This window comes from Haliotis cracherodii, unplaced genomic scaffold, assembly GCF_022045235.1.
Source record: "Haliotis cracherodii isolate W230 unplaced genomic scaffold, xgHalCrac1.p SCAF_23, whole genome shotgun sequence".
Lineage (NCBI taxonomy): Eukaryota > Metazoa > Mollusca > Gastropoda > Lepetellida > Haliotidae > Haliotis > Haliotis cracherodii.
The window spans coordinates 3,994,807-4,014,962 of NW_027266279.1; the positions used below are offsets into that span (position 1 = coordinate 3,994,807).

Below are 20,156 nucleotides of genomic sequence, written 5' to 3' on the forward strand. Positions count from 1 at the left end.
AATCCAGTTCGTGCAGATTTCGATCGATTGCAGGATTTGGAAAGCATGTGCATCGTCAATTTGTTGTCAGCAGATATTTTCCAAATCCTTTCATGTTTGTGCTCACGTGATTTGATGCATTTTGCGATGTAAGACCCGTTTTATCACAATATCGTCCTGACTGGGCGCAACCATAAGTGATACGAGAGGTGGAATCTGATTGGGACATAATTGGTAATAGCCACTGGTGGCGCTACCATCGAGCCCAGGATTCCAGCCTAGTTCGGCAAGGGTGGAAACTGGACTTTTAAAGTCAGTTAACTCTCTTGCTTCAGGAAGATGTGTCATGGTAGAATGAGAGATTCAGGCTGTTGCGCTCAACTATTTGTCAATATCTCAGTGATGTAAAAAAAGAGGAACGAATGGTAGGAATAAAGAAAACAATACTATCTTATCTGTCAAAAGTATAAAATATTTATATTTTACGAAAAATTCATTATTGAGACATATTTAAAACATACCAAATATTGTTCAGTTACTACGTTGGAATGTGCGGAGATGGGGCGAATGACTGCGGAGCTTTGAAAACAGCGCACACAGGGATCTCACTGTCTGAAGCAGAAGCATCTGTAGCCTCTCCCTTCACATCAAAGAAGCCCACCATTGAGTGTGTTCCGACTGTCATCAGGTGAGAAGGCTACATCATCTGAACAACGATCCACCATTCTTGAGACTAATCAAACAATAACCTGGATCTTTGTATGCCTGTATTGCAGAGAAGGCCGTGCTGCACTGGTGACGTCCTTTGGAATCTTCAAGTATATGGCTTGTTACAGTCTCACCCAGTTTGTGACAGTCTTGCTTCTGTACTGGGTAAGTTGCAACAGTGTCTTAAAAGAGAAAATAATAAACCTAAGCATCTGCAGCCTGCTTCCCTTTATTTAGATCGTTAATAACATAACATGATTTCAGATTGGTGCCAACATGACAGACCCCGAGTTCCTGTTCATAGATCTCTTCACCCTCACCACACTCAGCGTCACATGTGAGTATTGCAGTATTTACAGGATGATTGACCCCAGACATCTCAGCAAGTAAATGAACCCTCATGAAAAGGCTGGAATATTGCTGAGAAGACATCGTATGTGATGAAAGACCGCAAAAGCAATTTCAAGCTAGCAATCATCAATCATGAAAACCAGTACTGTCAGGCTATGATTTTGCTGTGTTTCAACATTCTGTACTGTCATACTTATTCATTTCAGTTGGGCGAACAGAGGCTTACGCTGAGTTGGTGAAGGAGCCTCCCCCCATCACCCTCCTTGCTCCAGGCCCCATCCTGTCTATCATCCTGCAGACAGCAATACAGACTGCCGCCCAGGTTTACTGCTTCCTGGACGTACAGCGACAACCGTGGTAGGTGCAGATACTCAGCATGAGGGTCGTTTTGACTCTTTGTAGCATATGAGCAGTATATAAATATATAATAATCAGTCCTGGCTCATACACATACAGAACAACTATCTTACTTGGATGAGAGCTGTTATTCTCAGAGCATAAAGAGCAGCTCCCCCCCTTGACTTCACGGCAATTGTTCCATAACAAATCACTACCTCAGACACCTACAGACAATTCGGACCAATATCACCATCAGGTTCCAGTCCGCATGCGTGCATTTGGGTGAGCTTTTTTCTCTCTGTTCTGTGGGAACAGCACAGGAAGTTTCTACTACCTATTCGGAAAAGAGAGAGATAAGTATGTCACTGAATATAACAAATTGACATGAATATTCATATGTATTACCCTATATTGGTGATATGAATGGTTTTCGCCTCATAGTGTATGTGTTACAGCCCTACTCAGCATGCGTAAATCAAATTTCTGATCCCAGTTTGTTTCTAGGTTTGTCATAACCCAACCCACTCATAATTGTTTTTATTCTTGTTCTGTTTCAGGTTTTACAAGTTTATCGACCATGATGACGAAGATTACATGAGCTATGAAAACTCGGCAGTGTTCTACATATCCTCTTTCCAGTATATCACTCTGGCTGTAGCCTTCTCAAAGGGTGCGCCCTTCAGGAAGACCATCTTCTCCAACTGTGAGTAATTTCATTCTCAGCAGTTTCCTTTGGCAGGGGATCCGTCTTATATGTTGCCGTTTAGGTTTTCAATATATTTTATATAAATGTTTGCAATTTGGACTAAAAAGCTATAATTATCATTAATCAAACTGACCAACCGAATCCACTGTACCTACAAATTATAGGTTACTCCCCTATATCCATGTGTGTTTGTTTTAGATTTGTTCCTGATCAACCTGCTTGTCTGTACTGCTGGTGCAGTGTGGATCACTGTCTACCCACCCCAGGGGCTAGCTGACCTCATGGAGGTAACCTTCTTACACTTGCTGTACTATAGGCCGCAAAATGATGCATGTACAAGTAGCACTTCCTTCGGCAGCATTTGATATCATGATGGTCAACGACAACCAACTGAATATTGATTGTTGCAGGTGATGACATTCCCGTCCGTGCCCTACTCGCTGGTGTACTTAGGCATAGCCATCATCAACTTCCTCCTGTCTGTCATGCTAGAGGTATGCTTAGCATTATCTAAGTGTCCCATTTTTAACATGCCTGAAGTGTCATACTAAATAGTAATTGCCTGGTGATCGAATACTGTCAGAAGACTGTGCCATGGTACGCAGTTTTCTTTGATGCTTCAAATTGGGATGTGTGACAGAATGATGTAATTATTGTTATACATTAAACTATGGCATCACAATTATATGACAACAAATACTGTATATAAATATGAGGGAATGTTTTTCTTCTGCAGATGTTTTTGATCGACAGCACCTCTGTGAGAGAAAAGTGTCGAGAAAAGGTCAAACACTGTCTTCCATCATCGCAGTTCAAATATGCTGCCATTGAACAGGAGATTGCTGAGAATCCATCATGGCCACCAGTCAGTCCATCAACAGTCAGTCTAGCCTTAGCCTTCCAGAGATTGGACAGTGCTCACCACGTCCCGAAGGATCTCAACACGGGCACCGGGAAGGACATTCTGGATGAACTCATTGAAGACTCTGACATGGAGGCACGGAGTATCCAATCTCTCAGCGGCGGGACCCTCTCTGGACTGGGTCATACCCAGAATGCTACAGCAGAGGGTGGGGATTATTACAGGGAGCAGTTTGAGACACCGCTTCTGAAATCTGACTCGGATGTCAGGTTCCGAAAAGGAGAGACCAGTATAGATGATAATGGCAAATTCATAACTGCATTATGACAACAGATTCGTGGGAGTATGTTTCATAAAATGACTTTGTGGGGAGTACTGCTTGGATATTCATGACACATACTTGTCACAGAATAGAGAGGGAGTTACCAATATGGCAGACCTCTGTCCTGTCAAAAATACATCTTACATCATAATTTTTCCATTATATTTTGTACTTGTTAACAATCACATCATTAAAAATGGTATTGTTTCATCTGTGATTTTCAACACAATTATGAATTCTTGAATATGTAAATATTTGTTACATGAGTTGCTTACAAAGTGGTGTCCCTTTATTATTAACAGGCGCTCTGATTCATTCATGAATGTAATCTCACCACCATGGACTACAACGATGGGGAGGTATATCATTTGTACATGTATTGGGTACTGTTATTTTATTGTGCCACTGTTTAGCAGGGTTAAACTTTTGTCTGAGATATCCAATGTATGATCAAGCTTCAAATTGTGATACCTCATACTTCAATCCTCTGTATTGTTGCAATCTATTACTCAACAAATTGTCTTCCTGAAAAGATGTATGTTGATACTCGGCACCCATTTTAGTTACATGCCACTGCATTGTTGACAGCTAACATTCAACAAATTGTCTTCCTGAAAAGAAGTGTACTCAGCCATTGTTCTTCCACAAATAAACTTTCCATCCAGGATGTTATGGAAAGCATAATATTTTTCGTTCTGATCATGACGACAAATTGACTCAATTTATAACAATATTATTTAGGGAATGGTCATTAATTACAGGTAACATGTTTTCGGGGGGTGGATAGGGTGGTCTGCAAAATATGTCCGAAGATCAATCTCACCTTGATTTGTCAGCATAATCATGTACATTTATTTATACTTAGGATCAACACAAAGGTTGAGCATATATAGACATAGAATTTTCAGCGATGCGCCTGTTAATATTTTATTTCTGTCCCAATGTCACGAGAATGAATCCTATGATTTTGCCATTCTCGTTAGATCATAAACAAAAATCCAAAATGTCATCTGCAATGCTCCACAACATGGTGCTTATTACATAAAATGCATTGTTTGGGGTTATAGAAAATTGGTAGCACCGAAACAACATTGGTGTCACAAGACAAATTATGGGACCAACGGTATATATTTAAGAACTGCAGACATTATGTGAATATGAAAAGGGTATCTTCAGTTAAATACATGGTGCCCATTTTAGGCTGGAACTGCCAATTAATACACAAATGTGACCTTGAATGTATTTTATTGTATTAAGTCAGTTTATTCTGAGGATTAAATCTCCAACAGTTATGTAAAACTGTATTTTGTAATATAGATATCAGTATGGTACATATTCCAGTTTCATATCATATTATTACAATACTGTTGATTCTCAAGTAAAGCATTTTATGATTATTTTATTACACTTTATTTGAATCTGTGTTTTATCATTCATTCTTTACATTTTAATTACATATTTATTAGTTACTTGTACTTATTTACCAATATCATATTTATTTTATATAATATTGATGCAGCTGATGGCTTACAGATGCGGAAGCATAACACTTTTATTGCAAGTCTATATATATACAGAGATTTATGTCAATAATCACCATTAGTACCAAAGCATATGTGATGATTGTAGTACAGATTTTTTTTAACATTGTCATTGGTAATTACAAGTGAACCTTTGACCTTTTTTTTAGTTATGGTAACCTTCAATCCCTGAAATTATTACTTACCAATCATAATGTCTTGTCAAGTAAAAGATGTTGGAATCTACGCTTGCTGGACAAACATGCATAGTTAAAAACTAGACATCCGGTTTGTAAACAAGGATTTCAAGGTGCAGATTTTGGTTGATTTGCAAAATATCTGTTGTCGATTTACATGAGTTGCATGTTTTTTATATGAAGGTGCTTCAATCGAGCTTGGAAATTCCAGTGTTTGTGCTTCCAGAGCCTAGATTTTGCTTCCACTGAAATGACATTTGTATTGTAATATTTCTGTGGTGCGCAAATAGATAACCAGATATTGTTTATTGATTATCCTAATACTTACAGCTCATTGAATTTGTGTGTGGGGTGGGGGCTGCTAAATTTTAATTTTGGGTCTTTTTTTTCCCTGGAAGTAGTGTTTGTCTTCATTATTTTGGAGGAAACAATTTGTGTGTGTGATTTTGGCCCCACCCATCTAGAATATTATATGATTCGCCGCCTAGCCAATGTTTGCAACTAACATTAATTATTTTAGTTTGTAGTGTTTGTCTTGTTACTTTCTGATTCTGAAGTATCTCATCAGAAATATGGTAATCTGAATAATTCACATCTATCAAGCTGTAACAATATATTCAGGAGCTAGCCAAGTTGCAATGTCTCTCCATGTTGCATGACAAGAGACTTAAAATTACTATTAATTTTTTTAAAGAAATCCATGTACTGCAAATAGTGAATATTAATTCTCATTTGAAGCATACTTTACTACAATTTCATACCTCTCCAAGAGATGATAGAATTGATTATGTTACAGATCAACTTCCATCTTTTAGGTTCTCTTCACAGCTAATTCTGCCTGTCACTCACAGAATTGTGTTCTAACTAGTGAATAGATCTTGACTTTGTTACTGTTACCTACTGACCAGCAAAAATAAAAATATGAGATATATTAAATATGATTTGTTTTATATCCAATCCTCAATACTCCAGGAACGGCCCACACTGTTGGGGTACCATGACACTGATCCTAAAGAACAGATCCATTAAATCCACCAGACACGACCAAGAATACATGACCAAGAATACATGAACATGAAAACAAAACCACATCTAGATTTATTTGCCAGTTTTGTTGGTTGTTTAGGCCCCACCTAGCAATATTCTAGTGATTGATATCGATTCATGACATGCATCAAACAAGTCCCAATCAGGTTGGTCCCCACTCACAGGAAATGGGACGTTCTGAAGTAATTAAAATTATTGTTATCTGGACAACTATCACTGGAAAATCTTCAAAATCTAACATATGGTTTTGAGCCATTCAACATGCTTAACTTGAATATCAATTAGGAGTGAGTGAGTTTGGTTTAACGCCGCTTTTAACATTATTCCAGTTATATCATGGCGTGTAAGCTTAATGTGGGAGGAAAGCCCGAAGTGAAGCAGGTCTCAGACGTTTACCACTGCGGTGAAACCCACGAGCACGGGTATGGTGCTGACAAACCTAGAAACATAATCGGGGCGAACCAGGATTCGAACCCACAATCATAGGTTTCTGGCATGCCAAAGGGATGCAACTCTGCACAGCATATCGTGGCGCCTTAAACGACTGGGCCACCCGTGCCCCCATATATATCAATTAGGAGATAAACATACTGTGTTTTCAATGTAGAGCTAGGTTACCTGTAGATTTAACCCCGCAAAATTGAATTTGGAACCGAACGTGCAGCGTGACGAGCGAACGCTTTAACCTATAGGGTACCCGACCGCCCCAGCAAATATACTGAGTGAAGCGACATGGGATGAGTCCAGTGTTTCAGTGTGATCGATCTGAATTACGGAATCATCAACAAAATATGGCGCTGTATATACTCAAGCAGTTTGTTTACACCATAATACTTCACTCGAACATATGACATGCATTGAAAGCATATGGCAAATTGGTAAGCTAACATGAGGTGGGCATCCCAAAATAAAAAAAGCAAGCATTGCAAGGCTTTCGCCCTACATCGCACGTCACCATTATGACGTCATATTGCTCATTGTGACGCCAAAGATATGACGTCATAGTATAAGCGCCGAAATTACAAGCCCTCTGTTGTCTCCAAAACGTAAATACATTCCCTTTGTAGATTTCTCTCGTGTTTTCTGCATGAAATGTATTGCCACACATCCTTTGAATATTGTAGTAACCGCATCTGTGCATTTTGTAACCTGTAATTGTAGATATAATTATTTAAATATGCCTACCGACAGAGACTGAAAATAGTACAATTCTATGAATATTAGCTTCCGCGGTGATGCGGTCGTCAAACCAGCTGTTTCAATCAGAGGGGGGTTATTGTGATTTAATAGCTTCTGATTGACCAATCAAAATCGAGTAAATTCCAAATTCATGGCAGAATGACTTTTAAATTAGGAGATAAACATACTGTGTTTTCAATGTAGAGCTAGGTTACCTGTAGATCTAACCCCCCTAAATTGAATTTGGAACCGAACGCGCAGCGTATACAATGTTGCCCACAACACCGTCCTCAACAAGATACCTTCCTCAGCATCGCGGAGGATTATGTCATCCCCAACATAGCTGAGATAAAGTCGCCTCAACATAGAGTCGTCCTCGACACAGCGGACATAACGTCATCCCCTACAAAGTTCAGTTCAGTCGTCCTAAACATAGCGAAGATAATGACGTCCCTAAAATAAAGGAGTCGTCCTCAACGTTGCTGAGATAACGTCGTCGCAAACATTTAGTTTAGTGGTCCCAAACATAGCGTAACACTGTCACAAAATAGCGTCCTCAACAGTAACGCTGTCCCCGACATAGCGGAGATAACGTCGCCCCTAACATAGCGGAGATAACGTTGTCCCTGACATAGCGGAGATTACATCGTCCCTTACATAGCGGAGATGACGTCGTTCCTAAAATATTGGAGATAACGTCGTCCTCAACAAAGCGGAGATAACGTTTCCCTCAAAAGGCGGAGATAACGTCGTCCCCAACACAGCAAAGATAACGCCGTCCTCGACAAAGAGGAGATAATGTTGTCCTCAACATAGCAGAGTCGCCCTCGCCATATCGGAGTCATCCCCAACATAGATCATCGTCTCAACATAGCAGATATTATGTCAACCCCAACAAGCCGAGATAACATCGCCCTCGACATAGCGGAGTCGTCCTTGACATTGCAGAGATAACGTCGTCCTTGACAAAGCAGAGATAACGCCCTCAACATAGCGGGAATAACGTCGCCTCGTCATAGTGGAGTCCGCCTCGTCATAGTGGAGTCGTCCTCGCCATTGCGGAGATAACGTCGTCCCTAACATAGCGGAATTAACGTCATCCTCGACATAGGTGAGATAACGTCGTTCTCGACATAGCGGAGATAACAGACTAAATGTGTATCTATTCCATCCTAATTTGGTGCTATATTAGGGTGTGTAAGAAACAGATTTCTACATGTGTGTCAGATACCATTTATCTTACAATTCGTGTAGTAATCTCTATGTTCTCAACATAGCAGCTATATCGTGGTCCCAAACTAACGTGGTCCCCAACATAGCGGAATTAATGTCATCCCCAAAATAGCGGAGATAACGTCCTCAACATGAGATAACATGGTCCCCGTTATAATTGACCATCTCTCATTATTTTGCCTCGTCAGTGTGGAACTAACCTGAAAAGCAAGTCAACAGTTTGTGTCGGGGCTCGACATTCACGATAAAGGGATACAATTTATAAATAATGCTTTATGTTCACTGCAGAGAAATATAAAGTGTGATGTTCACTGCAATGACATTATCACTTTTCTCAACTTCGAGAAAACACTTTTCTCAACTTCGAGAAAACTCAGTCTTTCACACTGAAGGCTATAATAAACCACATTTCGTTCTTTGCGATTGACCCGTAGCTATCCTATACATAGGTATAAGGACCAGTAAGTCCCCTACAAATGTGGTGAAATATATACTTTGCAACATATTTTAGTTGGGGGGAGTTACAACATATTTACTTTTCATGGCAAGAGAATTCACAATAATATAACGGAATAATACTCCGTCTGAGATAGAAGGATGGTTGAATGGATGGTTTGTTGTTTAACGCCGCACTCAGCAATATTCCAGCTATATGACGGCAGTCTGTAAATAATCCAGTCTGGACCAGACAATCGAGTGATTGAAATCATGAGCATCGATCCACGCAACTGGGATCGATGACATGCATCAACCAAGTCAGCGAGCCGGACTACCCGATCCCGTTAGTCGCCTTTTACAAACCTATTCCATCCCGTAATATTCACAGGTCTTTGAGATAGAAGGGGCATTATGAGCAAACATGATATTCCGTTTCCATTTGTGGTACAATTCAAAATGGGCACAGCCGTATACCGGTACTCCCTGGTAAATCATATATTCTTCCACTTTCTAACAAAAGTGAGTGAGTGAGTTGGGTTTAACGCCGCTTTTAACAGTATTCCAGTTATATCGCGGCGTGTAATCTTAATGTGGGAGGAAAGCCCGAAGTGATGCAGGTCTCAGACGTTTACCACTTCGGTGAAACCCACGAGCACGGGTATGGTGCTGACAAACCTAGAAACATAATCGGGGCGAATCAGGATACGAACCCACAATCATAGGTTTCTGGCGTGTCCGAAGGGACGCAACTCTGCACAGCAAATGGCGGCGCCTTAGACGACTGGGCCACCCGTGCCCCCTTCTAACAAAAGTGAATGGCTAGAGCAAAAACATTGTACATGTATAAGAGTCTTTTCTAAATTTTACTATATCAATGTGTTTTACACAAGCCAAAAGATTCTTGTATTGAAAAATACAGTCCTTATTTAGGTAATTTATTCTAGTCTACCATTTTATAAGTTGATGACAATACATCGCTGCTTAAAATAGAAACAAATACTACATTATTCCAAATAGCTTGCAGACAAACAAATACCACCGAAAGCTAGTTAAATCCTAGATACTTTTTGAAATTTGTACACTTATCCTGCATTACTACAACAACTGGCATTTAATTTAGCATTAGAGGTTCAACATTGTTTACCAGTCACTGCGCTTAAATATTGACAACTGCCTTTCAACCAACACTTTATGATCTTTTCATTGTACATAGTGTACAATCTTAATAGAAACCCAGTTTGCAATTCAGCGAGCTACTATAAATGAGAGTGTGAGTGAGTTGGGTTTAACGACGCTTTTAACAGTGTTATATACAGTTATATCGCGGCGTGTCAGCTTAATGTGGGAGGAAAGCCCGAAGTGATGCAGGTCTCAGACGTTTACCACTTCGGTGAAACCCACGAGTACGGGTATGGTGCTGACAAAACTAGAAACATAATCGGGGCGAACCGGGATTCGAACCCACAATCAAAGGTTTCTGGCGTGCCAAAGGGACGCAGCTCTGCACAGCGAATCGTTTAGACATTAACGATCATGGACTGTTTCAATGTCAGGGGTGGGAGGAAGTCCCCATACTTTAGCTTTAGACAGTGCAGGTAAATCTTTTCCTTCAAATACACACTCGCCTCTTTATTGAAGGGTCACCTTGGTATATAGGGTGTCAAACATAAACATATGCCAACAAGCGTCAATAGGTTAATGAACATGTGTATTCTAATATCACATTGATTGGATTCTTTTATGAAACTGGAAAATATGTTCACTGTGCATCAGGCACGTGCATCTCTTTCGGCGACTGGGGTTATGTATACAATTCATATTGGACCAACCTGAGTGAGTGAGTGATTTGGGTTTAACGCCGCTTTTAACAGTGTTCCAGTTATATCGCGACTTGTCAGCTTAATGTGGGAGGAAAGCCCGAAGTGATGCAGGTCTCAGACGTTTACCACTTCAGTGAAACCCACGAGCACGGGTGTGGTGCTGACAAACCTAGAAACATAATCGGAGCGAACTGGGATAGGTTCACAGGTTTCTGGCGTGCCCAAGGGACGCAACTCTGCACAGCTAATTGCGGCGCCTTAGACGACTGGGCCACCCGTCCCCCCGGGCTTACCCGAGCACATTCATCAATCACATATATATCCTTGCCCATGTTGATGGACCATGCATGAAGAATCATAGCCCTGATCAAGAAAAGAGTAACTTGAACGATAAGCTACCAAACTACACCTACTACGTTTAAAGCACAAAGTAATATACCTGTTCATAAAAGGATGAACTATTCGTCTTGATATTAGTAAATTATAATGTCATTGTTAATTCCCCCATGTCCCGGTGACCCACGTTTTCTTTGTGATATTTACATTTCAAGGAAAATTAGAGGGACTTAAAAAGACGTTCTGTCATTGCCAAGTGGTGTTTAACTAACAATTCAGTCAGATAAAGCAATGTTAATACAAACGTGCCGAAGTTATAGGCACAGTAAACACATGATATGAAAAAAGTATTCGTACATTTTGAAGGGTAAATCCTTTTGATGTTTAAAACAGATAAAGTTTCAATGGATACTGTCCTTTCCCACTATTCATTATTTCAAGATCCCTAACTTTTTGCGTGTATTTAGTAGTATGTAATTATGTACATATCATCAAGTGTATTTTAAGGTCACCTCTTATTTTAATTCTACCCTCCAATTTAACCTGCTTCACTAATACAATAGCACAGCCACCCTTGCGCTTGCCTTCTCTATTGTTTCTCTGGTCTCTATTGTCTTGCCTTGCCCCAGCCCCAGCCCCAGCCCCTTACTTTCAGTGACAGGGTGCATTATGGGACTGGTCAGTTTGAATTTACACTTGTATTTGACTATGTTTGGAGACAAGTTGTCGGTTCATCGCTGAAATAATTCAGTCAATTGTCACAGGTTAGTTTGTTTGAATTGTATATTTATGTGTTCTTATTTAGTGATTTGAAGGGTTTGTTAAGGTGCATATGTATGTTTCTTAACTTCTTTTAATAGTACTTATATTGTTAGGTGTGATAAATATGTATCATATCAGCCATCGTATTCAGATAAATGTAGTTAGGCTAAATTTGCTTAAATACTTTAAGTATGTAAGTATGTTTATAATAGATAATCTTAACTAGCATTTTCATGTTGATATTACTTAACTTATTGTGTAACAAAGCATAATGAGTACATTTATTGATAGACTGGAGCTATTTACCTGTAAATTAAAGTTCTGCACCTAACTGCAAATGTATGAATGTATGTCTGTACGATGAGGTGAGTGATTAGAATATATATTTTATGGTTATTGTATATATCTAAGTATGTAAACATATTGATGTAATATGTTACACTGTAATCATGATATATATATATATATATATATTTATGTTCAGGTGTGTCCCGGTAAAGCAAATGTCTGATGTTGTGACATCATAGGGCACAGTGCCATACACCTGGTGAAGACATCTATATTTTGTATGTATTTACAGTGATATGTACTGAAATTGTGTGTTATGTATTAATGCATTTGTCATAATTCTCCCATTATTGATCAACTATGTTTGTCAATTTATTATATGATAAATCTCCTGTAATATTTAGAGTACAGTAAGATAAAACTAATCATGCTAATTACGATGGATCATATCAATGTATATGAACATATATAAGATTCTAATGTTTGTTAATAAGTTATAATGTAATGAATTATTTGTATGTGTAGGTATTGTGCATATTTTAACTCTGTGTATTTATTTTCACAGGGTCTCTGTTTATTTATGTATTAAACAACTGTCATCAACAAATGAACCTGTGTTTAGTGATTCATTCACCTAAACCACTCTGGTTACATGTAATATATTACATAAAACTCACCAGTTTAGTATAATCCTGTGCCGATCTCCCATTCCCCACCCACAAGGTACTTTTACATGTAGCGAAATAGGTACTTTCCGTGATACAGCACGTCGACCTCAAGCGGACCTCGTCATGACGGCGTCCAGGAGCTTCCATGAATTAGTCGTCAAATAATCCTGTTTCTCAAACGCTGAGGGGAGTGGAGGGTAGACACTATTTTCCTGTTTTCTCGCCTCGAACACAACGAACTTCAAAAAAATATTTACGAAGGTGGCTTTCATTCATTGAACGTTCGTCTTGCCATCTCCAACAACATTCTTCCCACACCAGTAACAGGCGTGTCACTTATGACTTTATGTCGTACGCATGCTGCACGTGCGCTTTCGCTTACTCGTGGTCATATGACAGATCGCATTTTCATCTAAAACCGCGTTACCTCTATTGTTTCACTGTAACGCTTTCCAATGTTTATAATTGTTTCTGGTATTTAGACATCACTTTTTTTTCATTTATGCCGTTTTTAAGTTGGATAAACACCTTCTCGGTTTTGATCGAAAATATAAAAACTCGGGTTTGGTGTTTATCCTTCAGATATAAAATTGCCAATCTGGACCCAAACTCCAGCCAAAGAGAATATAACCCCTCTAAAAGATAAAGCGATGCGAGCTTCGGTTCTGGGGTAATCGAGTTTATGGCGCTAAAAGATTTTTGTTTGACTGACATTGTAAAATATTAGAGGAAATAATGTATTCCTTTCAATTAATTTCAAGTGTATCCTGTTTCATTTGTCATCAAATACATCTAACAAATATCGATTTCTAAACAGCACGTTCAGTAATGTCACAGTTGTCTCTATATATAACTTTAAATGACTGAATGGATGTTATTTGCTCATCGCTGAAGACAGTAATCACAGCGTTCTGTAAATTATCGGATCTGGACCAGGCAAACCAGTGATTGAAAAATTAGCAACGATCCAATCCATTGGGACACGACTGACTGAGTATGGTTTTACGCCGATTTCAGCAATTCCAGCAATATCACGGCGGTGGACACCAGAAATGGGCTTCATACATTGTAACCATGTCGGGAATCGAACCCGGGTCTTCGGCGTGACGAGCGAACGCTTTAACGACAACATTCAGCTATTTGACCCAACTTAGTCACCTCTGAAGATCATTGTGCCGTTGGACAAAGCGATCGGAGGGCTGAGGTGATCGTAAATCCCAAACATTAGCTTAGACTTACGACAGTCTAAGGGCTTGTTTTGAACAACGGCTCACATGTGTTCTGGACCAATTCTGACCCGTGTCATTACGCGGTCTACTTCAATCTCTTGTGCATGGTGTCTACAGTTTTAAAGGTTATTTCTACGCAATGATAACAATAACAATAACACTTAATTGCTAGCCTAGCTTTTGTTACACAATGCATGCAAGTAAATAGTTTAATATTTTCATTTTAACATTAATGACAGTTAACATTTACAAACATTCATCAAATGTCTCATGCTGAAGGTACTTAGTTCGGTATAACTGCCATCTACCTTTTATTTGTATTAACTCATTCGACAACAATACAACTATTTTACAAACAAAATCGGGATATGTTAATTACCAGTAGATAATTGTTGAGAGGACTAAGATAGGATGTCCCGCTATTTTGTACGACGCTGCACTCACTGTAAATAATTGAGTCTGGACCCAGCCAATCCAGTTTTTGTCATTCCGAGCATCAATTCAGGCAATTGGAATAAGATTTGTTTGTTTGTTGGTGTTTAACACTGAACTTAGCAATATTCCAGCTATATGACGGCGGTATGTAAATATTTGAGTCTGGACCAGAAACTCCAGTGATTGATATCATGAGCATCGTTCCACGCAATTGGGAAAAGATGACATGCATGATCCAAGTCAGCGAGCCTGACCACCCGATCCCGTTAGTCGCCACAAACGACAATCATGAGTTCCTGAAGACCTATTCCGAAGATCTTATCGGTGTATCCGTAGTTGGTGAAAGGGAGATGGCGTATAGGGTCGGGGACGGATATAAAAAACTGCAGTCAGTTGACAGGGAAATGATGTGCCGTCGTCGGGGACAGGGAGGTGGTGTACGGTGGTCGGGGACGGATATAATATACTGCAGTCGGTTGACAGGGAAATGATGTGCCGTCGTCGGGGACGGGGAGAAGGTGTACCGTGGTCGGGGACGGATATAATATACTGCAGTTGGTTGACAGGGAAATGATGTGCCGTCGTCGGGGACAGCGAGATGGTGTACCGTGGTCGGGGACGGATATAATATACTGAAGTCGATTGAAGGGAAATGATGTGCCGTCGTCGGGGACAGCGAGATGGTGTACGGTGGTCGGGGACGGATATAATATACTGCAGTCGGTTGACAGGGAAATGATGTGCCGTCGTCGGGGACAGGGAGATGGTGTACTGTGGTCGGGGACGGATATAATATACTGCAGTTGGTTGAAGGGAAATGATGTGCCGTCGTCGGGGACAGGGAGATGGTGTACTGTGGTCGGGGACGGATATAATATACTGCAGTCGGTTGAAGAGAAATGATGTGCCGTCGTCGGGGACAGGGAGATGGTGTACTATGGTCGGGGACAGCGAGATGGTGTACCGTGATCGGGGACGGATATAATATACTGCAGTCGCTTGACAGGGAAATGATGTGCCGTCGTCGGGGACAGGTAGAATGTGTACCGTGGTCGGGGACAACGAGATGGTGTACCGTGGTCGGGGGCGGATATAATATACTGCATTCGGTTATACAGCACAATCCGTTTGGTCCGCATTCTTGGTACACCTTCAAGAGTTCGATAGGTTTTAGCTAAGGATTTAATAGGATAAGATTCATATCCAGCTTGTTTACTTCCAGATTCACGTGCATCATTGTCTTTGCTTCGTTGTCTTCGTCTCACAGAGTTCCAAGAATCATTATCACTGTGTTCACCATTATAAGTAAAGTCGTACAGATAGGTTTTGTTGGTAAGATCAAGGCAGTTGTCACCTTTATCTGACGATGTTGATATTCCAGGATTTGATGATATATAAACTTCATTTGTCTGCTGTCTATTTTCTGTAGGTATCATATGGGCGTCTTTATTTGGTTTGTCATTATTTACTTTATGTTGGGCACCTGCATTAGGATCCGGTAAAGTTTCTCTGGTTCTTGGTCCAGGTTCAGCTTGCATTACAATTGGTTGGACTTCATTTATTGTGGAAATGATTCCATTTGATTTAGGTCTATTAGGGGTATGTGAAGTATTCAGTTTAGACGCCATATTGCTGACCTTCGTTTCTATGAACTTTAGTTTAGTATCAATTGAGTAGTTCATGCGTAATGCTTCGCTTTCCAGTTCATGGATATGGTCCCGGAAGCATTTGTTTTCCTGGCCACTAATTTTAAGTTCAGCTCTGAGTTCAGCTCGTCGATTTTCTGATTCATTTAGTCTATCTTTTAACTCATTCACCTGTACTTCCTTCTCGTAGATAGTTTTTTTCAATGTCAAAACTTCATCTTCGAATTTCTTCTCCAGTTTCTTAATCCTGTTGTCTATTGCATCATTCCCCTGGTTAAAACACTGTTTAAGTTGGATCACATGACTTAAAATTATTTGTTGGTTGTCATGGTTGTTTTTGGTTTATGTAGGGAACTGCCTTGGGCTTTAAAAGGTGAGTGTGTGTGTGTGTGTGTGTGTGTGTGTGTGCGTGCGTGCGTGCGTGCGTGCGCGGTTTAATGGGCTGAGGAGTGTTTGTGATGTTAGGCGTGTGTTGATGTTCAGGGTGTTTTAAAGCGTCCTTCTGGGTTGTTTGTTGTGCGTGTTCAGGTGTTTCTGTTTGGTTGCGGTGTGTGCATTTGCCCGTTTGGTGTTTCTTACTTTTATGTAGGTAGGAGTGTAGTGCTGTGTGCCGTGTTTGTATTTCACGCCTGTCCCGTCTATATTTTCAGATTTATGGTAGATTTTTAGTTTTTTGAGTGGCTTTTGAAGTATCTGTTTTAGTTGACAACTTGAGTTTGCCACTGTTGGAAAATCTTTTGTTGTCGCTTTCAGATATCGGTAGGTTTAAGCTTATTTCTGGTAGCTTTAGGGCCGGCTAAACAGTCCGACGTGGACAGGGATTTAAAAGGATTTCTACTTGTTTTCCTTGGGTAGTTCGTTGTGTGCTTTTCAATATTTGGTTTATTAGTGTAGGTCGGTTTTTGGTATTGTTTGTAATGCTGTAGCAATGCCGATAAATTAGGCCGCGAAGACGTCCTTCTTGCACCTATTTATTAGATTTTTAGTGTGGACAACCCAGATGAGATGCTCATCAAAGGTAAGTACTAGGAGTTTGGTTTGTAATTTGATGGGATTATTTTGTAGATAAATTAAGTGGGCAATTGGGCGCAGGTTATTTTATGTTTAAATACTAAGCCAATGTTTTTTTCGGCATTTAGAGAAAGAAATACATTAATGAGCCCATGTTTGGACTTCATTTAGTGCCTGCTGGAGTAGTTTTTTCACATGTTTATGCTTTTGTGTGGCTTTTTGGCGTGTTTATAATATTGACATTTTGAGGTTTTTACTTTGGGGGAGATTCCCTCAAGAGGTCATGTACAATTATATTGAAAAGAGTGGGGCTTAGAATGCTACCATGTTGCGTGCCAGGGTTATTTTACGGTGTGAGAGGAATGTTATGGATGTAATTAATTATTTGTCCAGAGGCCTGAGTTTTAAGCGTTTTTGGATAAGCCCGTTTTGTATAGTGGCGGTACACCTGGTCCGCTTTCATATCCTGCTCAAGGCTGGTGAGGTTGTCCAGAGTAGAGCGACCTGGTGAAGCCGCTCTGTTCCTGGTTTATTAGTTTATTTTTGCCTAGATAGTGCCTGAGCCGGTTTTTAACCATGGCTTCCATTGTTTTGCATAAAAGAGAGATAAGGGAGATTGGTCGATAAAAGTTTGTCTCATCAGCCGGTTAGTTTGGCTCTGATATTAGGATGACCAAGGCCTGGTTCCGTGATGAAGGAACCTGGCCGTTTCGTTAATCTAAATTACATAGCTTTAATAAGGTTCTTAGAAGTTTTTGGGGACGTTATGGATGCGGATGGATGTGTTGTGGGATTCCATTGGTGTTGGATTTTGGTCCCCATTATGGTATGTAACTTTGGTTTCGTTGTGGCGTGAGCGTTGTGGTGTTTGAGAGTCTGATGTGCGGATGTCTGCGTCGACCGCAACACTGTAAATGACCGACATGGTTTTAGAGAATTGGATAGATGAAAGGAGGTAAGTTTGGCTGGTGGTGTTGCTGTAGAGTAGTTAAATATTCTATGCTGTTGTCTCGTGTTCATCTGTACTGCCTGGATGAAGATGGCGTTATAGTCTGTGTGTGTAGAGGGCCCGGTATAGATGAACCAGCGTTCACAGGTACTTCACTGCCTATAAATATGTTGCAATGTTTAGTGGACAACCTTTTCACCATGGCAAACGCGAAGTTTATTCGTGAAGGTCGAGGTGGTCAGCACTTGTTGTACATGGGTTTTTTCAAAAGGTGGCCAATCAGACCAAGTGGAACTGACAACATGATCGTTGCATTTTCAAGCGTCAGTTGGCTGACGGTGCCAAGTCACTGCTGGAGTACCTGGACAATGTGCCTCACTTTCCCGGTTACCGAACTCGTCATTATAAGTTATAATGAGTGAACGAGTTTGGTTTTACACCACTTTTAGCAGTATTCCAGCAATATCACGGCAGGGGATACCAGAAATTGGGTTCACACATTGTACCCTTGAACCGAACCCGGGTCTTTGGCGTGACGCGAGAACGCCTTAACCACTAGACTACCCACCGCACCAAAAGGTCATTATAAAAGATGAAATACTATGTTTGAATAAATATAGAATAGTTATGAATATATAGTAATGACAAATATGTCATGATAAATGTCTTTTTTATTTATAATTTTATAGTAACATGTCAATAAATTTCAATATAAATTAAGAAATAAATCTAAATGTGACATGTATAAAAAGATATATAAACGAATTCTTTTCAAACTAACAATGCAGCTTTGTTCATTTTCTACGTCAGCCAATGGATGTCACGACACAACCCAGGATTGTATCTCCCTATACTTTGTACACGATCCGATACGTATCCCGATTTTGCAATTTTGCGTGACTTTTAATATTTAATATTTATAGGGCATAAACACTCTTAAAAAGGCTTGATTGACTTCTTGAATATGTTTGAATATAATTACAATTATATAATAATAATAATATATCTGAAATGAAAATGTCAATCAATACTATATTTTTTTAGATAAGTATGTTCTATTATTCAATAAAATAGCAAATTCCCTTTTCACAAAGAACTTTGATGTGTGCCCGAAATTAAATATACTAAATGTGAATGAAGGGGTCCATGTGTGAAACGATGATCATACGGATACATGACCTGAATACATGACCAGTCTTATGGGCAGTCCTCCCTATAATACATGACCAGTCTTATGGGCAGTCCTCCCTGTAATACATGACCAGTCTTATGGGCAGTCCTCCCTGTAATACATGACCAGTCTTATGGGCAGTCCTCCCCTATAATACATGACCAGTCTTATGGGCAGTCCTCCCTATAATACATGACCAGTCTTATGGGCAGTCCTCCCTGTAATACATGACCAGTCTTATGGGCAGTCCTCCCTATAATACATGACCAGTCTTATGGGCAGTCCTCCCTGTAATACATGACCAGTCTTATGGGCAGTCCTCCCTATAATACATGACCAGTCTTATGGGCAGTCCTCCCCTATAATACATGACCAGTCTTATGGGCAGTCCTCCCTGTAATACATGACCAGTCTTATGGGCAGTCCTCCCTATAATACATGACCAGTCTTATGGGCAGTCCTCCCTGTAATACATGACCAGTCTTATGGGCAGTCCTCCCTATAATACATGACCAGTCTTATGGGCAGTCCTCCCTGTAATACATGACCAGTCTTATGAGCAGTCCTCCCCTATAATACATGACCAGTCTTATGGGCAGTCCTCCCTGTAATACATGACCAGTCTTATGGGCAGTCCTCCCTATAATACATGACCAGTCTTATGGGCAGTCCTCCCCTATAATACATGACCAGTCTTATGGGCAGTCCTCCCTGTAATACATGACCAGTCTTATGGGCAGTCCTCCCCTATAATACATGACCAGTCTTATGGGCAGTCCTCCCCTATAATACATGACCAGTCTTATGGGCAGTCCTCCCTGTAATACATGACCAGTCTTATGGGCAGTCCTCCCCTGTAACACATGACCAGTCTTATGGGCAGTCCTCCCCTATAATACATGACCAGTCTTATGGGCAGTCCTCCCTATAATACATGACCAGTCTTATGGGCAGTCCTCC

The 20,156-nt window shown here is 40.2% G+C and overlaps 1 protein-coding gene across 1 annotated transcript in view; it reads left to right on the forward strand.

Annotated features, from left to right (window-relative positions):
• LOC139471843 (polyamine-transporting ATPase 13A3-like) overlaps positions 1-4,460 on the forward strand; it is a 49,032-nt gene extending 44,572 nt beyond the window's left edge. Inside the window, exons 24-31 of the mRNA XM_071254341.1 lie at positions 515-667; positions 756-852; positions 952-1,024; positions 1,245-1,395; positions 1,935-2,080; positions 2,282-2,370; positions 2,494-2,577; positions 2,820-4,460. Coding sequence (XP_071110442.1) covers positions 515-667; positions 756-852; positions 952-1,024; positions 1,245-1,395; positions 1,935-2,080; positions 2,282-2,370; positions 2,494-2,577; positions 2,820-3,272 — 1,246 coding nt within the window. The 3' untranslated portion in view covers positions 3,273-4,460. The remainder of the gene's footprint in view (positions 1-514; positions 668-755; positions 853-951; positions 1,025-1,244; positions 1,396-1,934; positions 2,081-2,281; positions 2,371-2,493; positions 2,578-2,819) is intronic.
• The last annotated feature ends 15,696 nt before the right edge of the window (positions 4,461-20,156 follow it).